At 46.3% G+C, this 14,033-nt stretch overlaps 1 protein-coding gene across 3 annotated transcripts in view; it reads right to left on the bottom strand.

The window, feature by feature from the left end:
* The window catches only part of myo6a (myosin VIa), a 190,685-nt gene that overhangs the window by 39,854 nt on the left and 136,798 nt on the right, over window positions 1-14,033 (bottom strand). For all 3 annotated transcript variants that reach the window (XM_056295131.1, XM_056295132.1, XM_056295133.1), the window contains exon 26: window positions 3,429-3,637. In XM_056295131.1, the coding sequence (XP_056151106.1) occupies window positions 3,429-3,637 (209 nt within the window). The remainder of the gene's footprint in view (window positions 1-3,428; window positions 3,638-14,033) is intronic.

Raw genomic sequence — 14,033 nt, 5'->3', positions numbered from 1 at the left:
GGTCAGGTGTCCCTAGACACAATTGGCCATGTCTGCGGGTGGGAAGCCGGATGTGGGTATGTGTCCTGGTCGCTGCACTAGCGCCTACTCTGGTCGGTCGCGGTGCCTGTTGGGGGGGTGGGGGGGGGACAGCATGATCCTCCCACGCGCTACGTCCCCCCGGTGAAACTCCTCACTGTCAGGTGAAAAGAAGCGGCTGGTGACTCCACATGTATGGGAGGAGGCATGTGGTAGTCTGCAGCCTCCCCGGATCAGCATGGGAGGAGGCATGTGGTAGTCTGCAGCCTCCCCGGATCAGCAGAGGGGGTGGAGTAGAGACCGGGACGGCTCAGAGAGCGGGGCGATTGGCTGGGTACAATTAGGGAGAAAAAGGGGGAAATTCCAAGAGAAAAAAAAAAAAAAAAACAGACAAACAAAAAAACCAGAAGAAGCCGCTGTCCACAGCAGTCGGACATTATTGCAAAAGACAAGGACAACACAACACAACGCAAGTTGGCTCCGGCTGCAGGAGGGACGGTGACGAACAGTACGGGCTGTCGGTCCCTCGAAGGAAACTGGATTTAATGAGTGTTTTATAGCCTTTTGGTCATGGAAATATATGCAAATATATATATGCATCAGTAAGCACATCTTTGAAGTTGTCACAGTCGAGAGCGGACAATAAAACTTGACGAGTCCCACACGTCTCATCAGACATCTCTCATCACACGGGAGACCTGCTGAGATTACTGATGCTCACATCCTGGCACGGCGCTCGACTTTTGGTATCAGATTCAGGCACGTTTCTGGGCTCGGCAATCAGGATGTTTGACGTGTGTGTGTGTGTGTGTGTGTGTGTGTGTGTGCTGTAGGAACAATGCTCCATTGGCAGCTATAACAGTCTGCTGTGTGTCTGAAACGCCGCTGGAATTGTGTTTGCTGTTGATGTCACTGGCAGACAATCAGGAGTGTGAAAACGACAACCTTCACTTCCTAGTTTGCTGCTACCTTCGGTGGACCACATCGAGACAGACTACATACACTGTGTAAGAAAATGTGTATAACAACACTACACCAGAGTGCACTCAGTAGAGAGCAGAGCTCTGCCAGGTGTTCGTATCTCCCCTCCTCTGGCGTTCCAACTTGGAAACCATCCCATTTTTCCCTACCGGCAGATTTTCACCTACCGGGAGAAGGGAAATAAATGCACACACAGAGAGAAACAAGTGTTTTTCCTTCCATTATAAGACTTTTGCACAGTGCCAAGTCGATTGAACGGGAAAAATGGGGGGAAAAAAGCTGTTGATATGCAGCACCCAAGCTAAAATCAAGTACCTCATAAAAGGTTTGGCCTGTCAGTCTGTGGATGTGCAGCCTCCTAGTGTGTGTGGTTTTGTGTGTGTGTGAGAGACACTTATTGAAAGGGAGAATGTTCCACCTACAATGCAAGATAGCAGGTGAATGTGCTCCTTTAACATGGATGGAGGAGGTAGCTCATCAGAGGGGGCAGGGGGGTTGGGGCAGGGGGTCAGGTTCAGGGGAGTTTGAGGACTCCGGCATTCAGACGGACGGGGGTGGGTTGGAGTTGTTTGTGTGTGTGGTTGCAGTAGCTTTGTCCTCATGTGGAGCCTTGTCATATCGTGCAAACCCAGCGGAGACCCTTGTGAGCCGTAAACCTAATAAAAGAGGGTTTTACACCGCTGATGAATTGATCAAGGTCTTCTGATACCAACAGCCACCACTTACAGGCAATACTCTCCTGTTTCCATGGCGATGCCCTTCAGTTGGCGGCCAGGTGAATCTGGGTAGCTGTTAACTTTATGGAGGAGGGAAGAGGGTGGGACGAGGCGGGGAGGAGGAGCGGGAGTAGTCCGTTAAAGTACAGGCCGTCATCTCTAATGTCTTACATTAGAGGGCAGTGGTTTGTGACGGACACGACGGCCCCATCAGTCCACCTAAAAGACTTTCCACACCTTTGAAAGGCGGCAAAACTGCAGATGCTGAACTTCAGGGAAAAATGGAGTCTGCCACTCAGAGTTACAGCAGGGCAGGAAGGGCATCCGGGTAGCGTGGCGGTCTATCCCGTTGCCTACCAACACGGGGATCGTCGGTTCGAATCCCCGTGTTACCTCCAGCTTCGTCGGGCGTCCCTACAGACACAACTGCCATGCCTGTGGGTGGGAAGCTGGACGTGGGTATGTGTCCTGGTCGCTGCACTAGCGCCTCCTCTGGTTGATCGGGGCGCCTGTTCGGAGGGGAGGGGAACTGTTGGGAATAGCGTGATCTTCCCATGCACTACGTCCCCCTGGTGAAACTCCTCACTGTCAGGTGAAAACAGGTGGCTGGTGACTCCACATGTATGGGAGGAGGCATGTGGTAGTCTGCAGCCCTCCCCGGATCAGCAGAAGGGGTGGAGCAGCGACCGGGACGGTTCAGAAGAGTGGGGTAACTGGCCAAGTACAGTTGGGGAGGAAAAGCGTGACAGCAGGAAACTGTCAGCTGTCACCCGGGGGATAAAATAAAACGGGGGCTAGAATACAAAACTCAGACGGATGTTTTTGTCTGTGTTTTTGCATATTTGGGGTTCAGGACACTAATCATCACATCACCTTCATTATCTCCCATTGTGTTTTGGTTTTGGTGGTTTTGTATAACACTGGCCTGTGTAAGTCAACGAAAAAACTGTCTCCAAACATACGCTGCGGCCGCGGGATAGTCCACGACCTGGCTCCCGTCCGTTAGGACGTATGTACAGGTCTACCCTGACGTCCTCTTCGGTAACCACAGACAGGTCAGCACACTGGGTCAAAACATGGATTAACACATTATCCTGATGTCTGAGTTGGCGGAGTTTAGAGCAGGGAATGTGATGTCATATCCTGTGTGTTGGTAAATAGTGTTGATGTGATCTGATATGGTTGACTTCCACCCACAAGGCGCTCCAATCCACGGCCCGAAAATTACATATAAACAAAAGAACATGGCTACACCACATGCAGACGACATGGTACTGCTAACTGACATCCAGCAGCTAGCTAGGCTAATGCAGCCAGCTGCTAGCTAGCTAGGCTAACGCTGATGTTTTGTGGTGACCTACGTGGCTGCACATCCGTCTTAGAAAGCACGACAGCTTTTCTCATCACGGCATGTAGGACTTTCACTTTACCATACATTTCAATACCTTAAAATGTTCTTAAATGACTGCTTACTATTCACAGTGTATTCTGCCCCCTGTGGCGCCCTGTTTGTATGACATCATACGTATAACAGTACATCTGTGAAGTCAGGGTTGTTGAACTCAACCTGAATCTACAGGTTGGAACACCATCGAGTGGCGTTCCGTTGTATTCTTCCTTGCAGGAAGTTGGATATTTGGACTTTCCGAGTAGTCTGGAAAGTAGCTTATGTGTTGTGCCTGCACGTCCACCCACCAACCCCCCCCCACTTACAGACGTCGGTCTTCATCCTCCTGTTTGCGGCGCTGCTCCTCCTCTTCCCTCCTCTTCCTCTCTCTCTCCATCTCTTCCTGGATGTGTTTGAGTCGCTCCCTCTCTTCCTCCTCCTTCCTCCTGTTCTGCAGGGCCGTCAGCAGCTGCTCCGAGCGCGTCACCAGCGCCTGGTACTCGTGGTCGATCTCAATGCGGGACATGATGGTGCACTGTCAGGAGAAGCCAGACACCCAAAACAACAAAAAACAAAAACAAGGGGGTGGTGTAAAAGATGAAGCTGATATAGAGGTGACATCACACTGACATTCTGGAGGGTCAAGTCAAGTCACACATATCATTTCATGAAGCAGGTTTGTTTCGGCAAATGTGTTACACAAAACAAAGAACACAGAGATATAAGTAACATATAAATGGTATCCCAGTGAGCGTCCGGGTAGCGTAGCGGCCTATTCTGTTGCCTACCAACACGGGGATCGACGGTTCGAATCTCCGTTACCTCTGGCTTGGTCGGGCGTCCCTACAGACACAATTGGCTGTGTCCTGGTTGCTGCACTAGCACCTCCTCTGGTCGGTCGGGGCGCCTGTTCAGGGGGAAGGGGGTACTAGGGGGAATAGCATGATCCTCCCACGCGCTACGTCCCCCTGGTGAAACGCCTCACTGTCAGGTGAAAAGAAGCAGCTGGTGACTCCACATGTATGGGAGGAGGCATGTGGTAGTCTGCAGCCCTCCCCGGATCAGCAGAGGGGGTGGAGCAGAGACCGGGACAGCTTGGAAGAGTGGGGTAGTTGGCTGGATGCAACCCCCCCCCCCAAAAAGAGAAAAGAAAATGGCATCCCAAAACAAGAGTACAGGGGGTCTGATGGACAATGATGATAGATTTGACAGTGTTTTGTCCTACTTGGACATTCAACGGTATTTACTCAGGCCCGAGTATTCGACCAAAGAAATGCAGCCGAGAGGCCGAGGCTGCTGCTGCATGAGCCGAGCGAGAGGACATGGCCGGCAGCAACAGTCCAGAACCTGACCTGCTGACAGCAAACAGCGACCGGTGGTGTCGTTGCTCGAACTGCCCTCCGATGCCAACAGAAACTGAATCATTCTGCTTCAAAGAATTTCAGCGTGGGCAGTTTTTGTTGGACGCTGTTGACACCAACCCCGTGACAGCTCGTATGTGTGTTACTATACATGAACGTTTTCCTTCTCACATGGACAGGGGTGTGCTGGATACTTTCTTCAGGATCCCGAAGACCACTGAGTGAGTACGCTATGTTTTGGCCAACACGGTACTAGCTACAGGCTAGTGCGGTGACACACGGCAACGCTGGACAAGCGGTTTTCTCACCACGTTTCTACTGATTGCATGGCAACCTAGTTACCCAGACACATTCTATAGTGTATTCTCCCGTGTCTCACTAAATGCCCTGTTGCAAGCACTTTGCTCTATCACATCATATCATATCATATATCATATAATAATAATAAACTTACATAGCATAATATCATATCATATCATATATATCATATATCATATCATATAATAATAATAAACTTACATAGCATCATATCAGATCATATCATACAATAATAATAATAATAAACTTACATAGCATCATATCAGATCATATCATATAATAATAATAATAATAAACTTACATAGCATCATATCAAATCGGTGAAAAAGTTGCCCAGCGTATCGTCATCCTGATGTGATATAATATAACATATATAATATCTTGTCTTCACTCAGGTAATTTGCAATTACAACGACACTGTGTTACCAACCGAAACCAGCACAGATGCACGAAAACCCAAACCGGCCGTCTGTTTAACATGCACGGCAATTTGCACATGAAACCTCTGTTAGGTCGCCGGTTCCGGTCGTTATGCAAATGAGCTGTTTCTAAGGGTGGGGAGACCCGCAGTCAGCTGAGACTGATGAAGTGACGTAGATGATGATGAAACGTTCTCCCCTCTAAACGCTGTGTCCCGATAAACTGATTCAACTTTCGGGGAATAGCTGCTGATGTTACGGTATATGATCAGTACGTGTAGCTCACTGATGAATAACCACTTTCTTTCCTGTCGGCTGCTCTCCGGCTCTCTGCACAGTATCGTCTGGCTGCTTATCTGTTTTTTTTTTCTTTTCTTGTTTTTTGACTGGGTGCTGCAAGGGCAGAAACTTGGCAAAGGGAACAGCATCGTCTGCCTGCTTGTGTCGTATGTCACATCAGAGCTAAACATCCTTCCCCCACTGGTCAGGACAGAGGACATGCTGAAGTGGAAGACGCAAAGGATGAGCTCTGACCATGTGATATGAAAGCCTTTGTGTAATAATGCTGCTAAACTTTAATGCAGCTAACAGTGGACACATAGCTTGAGGCTTGTGGGGGCTGATCTAGACTTTGTCAAATTATGGTGTGCATTATGTAAGAGTGCCTTTTTTCACCTAAACAATATTGCTAGAATTAGACCCTACCTCTCCCTGGAAGACGCCAAAAAGGTGACGCGTGTTTTTATCGCTTCGCGTCTAGACTATTGCAATGCACTTCTTACTGGGTTACCCCAAAAAAAAGTATCGATAGGCTGCAACTAGTACAGAACACGGCAGCAAGGGTTGTAACAAAAACCAGGATGAGAGATCACATGACCCCAGTTTTAGCATCTTTACACCGGCTTCCTGTAGCATTGAGGATTGATTTTAAAATTATTTTACTTGTGTTTAAAGCTCTACATGGTTTAGCACCCTCATATCTGTCTGACTGCTTATCTGACGATGTTCCGAGCCACTCTCTCAGATCCTCTGGTGCTGGCCTGCTCAGTGTCCCGAGAATGAACTACAAGTGTGGCGAAGCAGCATTTTGTTTTTATGCACCGACGGCTTGGAATAGACTCCCCCAACAAATAAGAGAAGCAACGTCCATAGATAGTTTTAAGAATCAGCTCAAGACCCATTTTTATGCTCTTGCTTTTAATTAATTCCACTTTATATTTCTTTTACTCTTATTTTTTTATCTTGTACAGTGGTTTTATTTCTTGCCTTGTTTTATGTTTTTTGCCTAGGTCTGTGTTTTATTATCTTTAACTTATTTTATCTGTATTGTTGTTGAGTTTTATTGTTTCCCTTGTTTTCAATGTAAAGCACTTTGAGCTGCATTTTATTTATGAAAGGTGCTGTACAAATAAAGCGTATACATAAATGCTATGATCATTATATCATAGCATATATAGAATAGCATATATAAGTCCCAATGACTGCTGGGATAGGCTCCAGCATCCCCGCGACCCTGAGAGCAAGATAATGGATGGCTATACAGGGGCAAGCTAAGCTAACTGCTTGCCCATGCAGTTCCGGTAACACTGAGGGCGGAAACGATATTTCATTTCATGTGTGCAAGTGCATAAAATGAAAAAACAAATAAAGTGTTTCTGATTCTGATTTCTGATCATAGCATATGACTCTGCTCATAGCAGCACAAGAACAGGCACTCAGCAGACTCAAGATGCAGGCTGTGCAAAGACGCCCCTGAGATAGTCCAGCACTTAGTAGCTGGGTGTAAAATGCTAGCTGGGAAGGGGTACACTGAAAGGCATAACCAAGTGGCTGCTATAGTGTACAGGAACATCTGTACTGAATACAGACTGTAAGTACCCAAGTCCAAATGGGAGACACCACCAAAGTTGGTTGAGAATGGCAGAGCTAAGATCCTGTGGGACTTCAGGTTCCAGACTGACAAGCAGGTGCTGGCTAACCAACCAGACATTATGGTGGTCGACAAGGAACAGAAGACAGCAGTAGTGATCGATGTAGCAATCCTGAGGGAGGGGAAAATCAGGAAGAAAGAGCACGAGAAGCTGGAGGAATACCAAGGGCTGAGGGAAAAACTAGATTGGATGTGGAAGGTAAAATCCAAATCCACAGTAGTCCCAGTGGTAATAGGAGCACTAGGGGCTGTGACCCCTAAACTGGGAGTGTGGCTCCAGCAGATTCCAGGAACCACATCTGATGTCTCTGTCCAGATGAGTACAGTCCTAGGAACAGCGAAGATACTGTGCAGAACCCTCAAACTCCCGGGCCTCTAGTGGAGAACCCGAGCTTGAGGAAGACACACACCACCCGACAAAGGGTGAGAGGGAAATTTATATATAATAAATATATAAATCTATAGTGGTGTTCTTTGTACACAGAGCTGCAAGAAATGCCTGCCTCCATGGGCAGGCTTTGGAAGGATTTGTGGTTTTGGATTTGTGGTACATGTAGGCACTGCTGGCACGGCTCTGCGACCAGGAGAACTCGGATTTCTCAGTCAATATAAAACACGCTGAGGAATTTATTGCTTCAACTGAATACATTCGCATGCAATACTGATTGGACATCCACATAAAAACTGGGGACATTTCTCTTTAAGGGTCTATTTTAAGGTTAGGACTTGGGTTAAGGTTAGAGATAGGATTAGGTGCAGTTCTGATAGTTAATGTTAGGGTTAAGGGCTAGGGGATGAATGCAGCCAATGAGGGTCCTCACATAGATATAAGTGCAAGTGTGTGTGTGTGTGTGTGTGTGTGTGTGTGTGTGTGTGTGTGTGTGTGTGTGTGTGTGTGTGTGTGACAGCCCATGCCTACCCATACATATGAATGAGATGGTAATATGTGCACCAAGTTTCAGCAGAACAGATAGGTCAAAAACGTCCCCCATCCGTGTGCTTTCTTTGTGGTTGCTGTTAATACTAATGTGGCAACCAGGGATGTGGCTGACCACAGATCTAGCCCAACTTTGTAAAACGTTTTACAGACAGCGTAACTATTTCGGTCATTGTTGCATGTAAAAGAATACCCTGGAGGTCATTCCCCTCCTGCGTAATGTAAAAATGGTGAAAGGACTGCATTTTATGTAGCACTTTTCTAACTGCAACAGCCATTCAGCGCTTTTTACAATTAGTTAAGGCCTCACATCCACCCACATACTCACACACCGATGGTGGTGTCAGCCATGCAAGATAACAACCAGCTCATCGGGAGCAGTTAGGGGTTAGGTGTCTTGCTCAGGGACACCACAATTTTTGCTGAGTGGAGCTGAGGATCAAACCTACAACATTCCAGTTACCACACGGCCTGCTCTTACCTCCTGAAATACTGCTGCCAATTGTATATAGAGTACCCATAAAAAGAGAAGGCCCATAATTCTCTGCTTAGTGTATGTTTGAACTTTACTGGAGCGTACGCTGCGATGTAAATTTGAGGTGGGCAATGTGTCACCGTCTCACTGCAGATGAATATTCATACACATCTGTCATCAACACAACCGCTCTCTCCCAGTTGCCACTTACTGTAAAATAAAGCAACTGGCTGTGTGTGTGTGTGTGTGTGTGTGTGTGTGTGTGTGTGTGTGTGTGTGTGTGTGTGTGTGTGTGTGTGTGTGTGTGTGTGTGTATGCATGTGTGTGTTTAAAGTGACACAAGCGTCTTTCGCAGAGTCCTTCGACAAGCGGTTTTCAAAGGGGGGGGGGTCGGGTCTAGGCACCTCCACAAGTCCTTGGCAGAGCTCCACCAGCAGGTGAAGCCTAGTTTAGCTCAAGGCTTATTTCACTCATCGGATCGTAGCTCAACATAAGAGTGGATATGCATATGAATTTGAATCTTAAGTATGTTATTCCAGAGTCATATCTAAAGATAATTATCTGAGGTAGGATTCCTCCTGATAAAATCTTATCAAATGAAGGTTCTTTAAAATGACTGAAGTGGGAATGATTGTCCCAGATGATCATCCATCCTGCTAATGTGAACATTTAATTTAATGTAAATCGGTCTACTTCCAACCGAGAGAACTCAATATGAAAAACTCTGGCAGTGAATTCGCCCCTTTTGAAGAACAAGGGAGGAGGGCAAAGATGAGATGAATGAGAAATGCCAAATAATTTAATATAAAAAGGCTTTTTTTCCTCCTTTTTGTAAAGAAAAGTAAAATTCAGAGTGTAGATTAGCTTAAGAGGGCCTGTTTAAAGCCAGGCCTGGTAGCCTGTTTAACCTGGCCAAGGCTATGACGGTAAATATGAATATGATAATGAGACGGTCGGACATTTGATGAGCTATTACAATGGGAAGGCGTCCTTAAATTCTAATGCTCAATGTGAGAAACTACCATCCATCCTTGCATCTATCTATTATCCATTCATCCATCAATTGTGGAAGAAAATTGTTACAATTACACAAGATGGCGGACAAGTTGGTGGAAAGTGAATGTCACGGTTCAGTTGCTCCTGGTTTTACACAGCCCCAATTAAAACCTATGATTCATGAGACTGTTGATGGCAACGTTATTGTAGAGGTTGAGTTTCTTAATGTCCTTGTGGTTAAGATAAAAACGATGAGTCAGGATGAACTAACCCTAGCAGCCTTGAACACCTTCGACTGGATTGAAATCTTCAAAAAAGGTGTTGCTTGAACTTTGCCCGGATTCTAAGCAACGGTGTGTGGCCTTTAAAGGCAACCAGAAGGATGTCAATAATATTAAAAGTTGCCTAAAAGTGTTAAACGAGTGTGGAGATAACATCCCCGAATCTTCTCCCACTATGCCGCCTGTGAAGTTTAACAACATAGATGTCTCAAATCTGCTCTGCAAGATGGAGCATCTGCACAGGGAGGTTTGTACAATAAGGCACACAGTAAAACTTCAGGCTGGTATCGGCGAGGACCTGTGTACTGTTTCTGCGACCATTGATCGCAGAGTTGCCGTTATGGAGCATCATTTGGAGCCAAGTCATGGCCTAAAGCATAGCCTGGATATATTGAGTGATACTGGTTATCACTTGCAGGAGCACACCGGTCAGAGCCTGTGCTGTGGATAACGGTGTGGCATTGTTTACGGCTGTGTAACTGTAACATTGCAACCCTTGACACTCCAAATTCCCTAAGCTGCCTTAAAAAGAATACTCTGTGGTAAGCTTTCTTTTGGAAGGTGCTGAAGTTGTATTCCCATTTCAGGGAGGAGGAGATTGTAGTCTCTAGGAATTTGAAATGATCAACTCTCTCTACCACCTGGCTGTTGATGGACAGCAGCGGTAGTAGCTCTCCCTGATTTTTATGGAAGTCAACCACAAGTTCTTTAGTTTTGTTCATGTTGAGTTCCAGATTGTTATTGCTACAGTAGTCAACAAGAGATGAGACCTCCTTTCTATAAGCTAGCTCATCATTACAGGAAATCAGTGCCAGTGTTGTATCATCAGCAAACTTAGTTATTTTACAGTGTCTGAGTGTGAAATAGTCATTAGTATATAATGAGTAGAGCAGAGGTGAGAGGACACACCCATGAGGGGCACCTGTGCTAATGGTCAACGAGTTTGAAAATCTATTGTTGAATTTGACAACCTGTGTTCTGCCCAGTAAGAAGTCCATGATCCAGAGACACAGAGACTGATGGACACCTAGCTGCAAAGGTTTGTTGTATAGCCTTATGGGTATTATTGTATTAAAAGCTGAGCTATAGTCAATGAAAAGTACCCAAGCATAGGTGGCAGGCGCCTCTAGATGCTGCAAGATGGAGTGGAGACAGAGAGAGATACAGCATCAGCCCCATCATCGGTGGTCACTCGGGGTCAAGTGTGACTGTTCTCCTTCTGGGTCCTCAGGGATGTAGAAGCCGATCCTGGAGCCGCGTAATGGGAGGACACCTGCGTGTGACTGCTTTTTAAGTGGAGCAGCTGATGTACCTGCAGCCACCACACGCCCCTTGGCAGCGGGTGGAGAGTCCAATGGCATGGAGAACCAAGACGATTGAGGACTACCCTCTGTTGCAGCCTTCATCTGCCTTTACTACCGTTGTGACCTGCAAACATCTTCCGCAAGTTCCGTTGTTGAGGTCTTTGTTGGATCATGCTTCGTCTGGAATCTCACCCTTAACCTATCCATCTTGGGTGACCCTATCAGGAGCCAAACTCCAAAAGGCATAGATCTTGTGATCATTGGTATACGCAAGCTTCTCCACCACGACAAGGTGACGATGCAGAAGATGCATCATCCACTGACCTATTGGCTCTCTACACAAACTGACTGGGATCTGGCACAACACTGGACAGATGTCTACATACTATACGCTCAAACACTTTCATTACAACAGATGTTAAGGCAACAGGCCTGTAGTAATTTAAACAGCTAACAATGGGCTTCTTTGGCATAGGAAGTATTACTGTAGATTTAGAGCATGCTGGTACTTTACAATGGTTGATAGACCAATTAAAAATACAAGTCAGAACAGAAGCAAGTTCTGCAGCACATCATTTTAAAGTGGCTGAGGACACAAGGTCATGGCCTGCAGCTTTCCTGCTGTTTTGATTGCACAGCATACACCTGACCTCATGCTCCCCAATCACAAAAGGTGGACTCAGGAGGGGCTTCCACTGTAGGCAGACACTGTTGGCGGGTTGAGGTTTTATCAAAACGACAGTAGAATTCATTAAGTTCATCACAGTGCTTGGGGTCATCATTACAGGCTGAAGGTTTGGCCTTATATTTGGTAATTTCCCACATTCACTGCCACACACATCTGTTGTCCTTGTCCCGGAGTTTGTTCTCAAGCTTGTATTTGTAAGTGGCCTTAGCCTTACTCACTGCCCGCTTAAATTCATATTTTGTGGATTTGCAGAGTTCTCTATGGCGCCTCAAGAATGTACTGTTTTTCTTCATACATAATATTTTAACCTGTCTACTGAAGCATGGCTTGTTGTTACTAAACAAATCATTGTCTTGGATGGAATGCACACAGTTTCTGAGAAATGGATGTAAGACAATAGTATTGGTGTAATCGTCTAAGTCATTTCATGGCTCCTTAAAGATAGACAAGTCTGTAATATCTAAACAGTCAGTAAGCCTCTCCATAGCCTGAGGAGACCATTGCTTCACCACCCTAGTACTGGGTTTTGAGTGTTTCAATTTTTGACAATATTTGGGGATTAGAAAAATCATGTTATGATCAACTGTCTCAGGGGTGTCTAAGCCACGGGGTGAAATCCATTAGAGACGAAACTTATAAGGGGCATCTGCGTAGCATAGCAGACTATTCCGTTGCCTACCAACACGGGGATCAGCAGTTCGAATCCCCGTGTTACCTCCGGCTTGGTCGGGCGTCCCTACAGACACAATTGGCTGTGTCCTGGTTGCTGCACTAGCACCTCCTCTGGTCGGTCAGGGTGCCTGTTCAGAGGGGAGGGGGAACTGGGAGGAATAGCGTGATCCTCCCACGTGCTACGTCCCCCTAGTGAATCTCCTCACTGTCAGGTGAAAAGCGGCGGCTGGTGACTCCACATGTATTGGAGTAGGCATATGGTAGTCTGCAGCCCTCCCCGGCTCGGCAGAGGGGGTGGAGCAATGACCAAGGGCCATATGTATCAATCGTTACCATGGGCAAATTTGTTCTTACACACCCATGGAATTTTTTAGCCCCTCAAGATTGTCTGACAGTCAGTAGCAAAGCATGATGGTTATTTGTAATTCCTTCCTCCTAACATCTATTGTCTACCTTTTGCAACGAGCAATCACCCAGGCCTGCAAAGACACCAGTGTTAGCCAATCAGTGTCTAAATTCAGGGGTTACCCAGGTTCTACACTGGTCTCTGAGACAAACTTCAGAGCTAAAAAAATCCCATGGGTGTGTAAGAACACATTTGCCCTATTAATGATTGATACATGAGGCCCCAGGACAGCTCAGAAAGAGGGGTGATTGGTCAGCTACAATTGGGGAGAAAAAGTGGGGGAAAAAAGAAAAGAAATGACACTAACACTGCTCTAGCAATTTGTCACACCTGGCAGTGACATGGATCTGCTGTTTAAACCTTGGTTGAATTTTTTTCAGGTTGACAAGGTTAAAGCCACGGAGTACCAGCACCACCAGATCTGGGTGCAAGTTTTCAACAGCCATACTGTGGCTTGCTAACTTCTGGGCAGCAGCTGATGCCCCAGCTAGTGGTGGAATGTAGACAGCCTTCAGTATGAGGGAGGAAAACTTCTGCAGCCAGTAGAAAAGTCAGCACTTGATAGTAACTATCTCTGTGAAGCATAACTGTGACCAAGTTCTATTGCTTGTACACCACCTCTGATTGATATAAAAACACACATCTCTGCCCTTTCTTTTGTTTGAGTCCTCAGTGTGGTCAGCTCGGTGCAAGGAAAGTAGTGTGGAGTTTGAGATGTTTGGGTTCAGCCAAGTTTCCAAAAAGCACACTACGGAGCAGTTTGCAATGTCTCGTCTGCTGCATAAGAGGATATTCAGCTCTTGTTTTTTAACCAGGGAGTGAATGTTGGACAGTATTGTACTGGGACGTGGGGTGTGATGTTTACGACGGCAAAGCTGAACTAGGCTCTCCTTCCCTGCTTCCTGTGCTGCAGATGTTGGTAGCTCTTGCAAACACTGTCTCTTGACTTCGTGTCTCCGGTAACATAGTCACTAGAGTATTTCAGCTTTGGTTGGAAGTTACTTATGAATTGTCGACTATGTCACAATTCGAGCCTATCATACTTAATTTGGCAGTCGACATTTTCAATTCATAAAAATATAAAAGACAAACAGACAGGTAGAGCAGCACTGCTGAATATGGAGCTGTGCTGAATATGGAGCTG

This window comes from Lampris incognitus, chromosome 15, assembly GCF_029633865.1.
Source record: "Lampris incognitus isolate fLamInc1 chromosome 15, fLamInc1.hap2, whole genome shotgun sequence".
Taxonomy (NCBI): Eukaryota; Metazoa; Chordata; class Actinopteri; order Lampriformes; family Lampridae; genus Lampris; species Lampris incognitus.
Note: the sequence above shows the minus strand (reverse complement) of the source record. Positions and strands in the feature narration are given on the sequence as shown.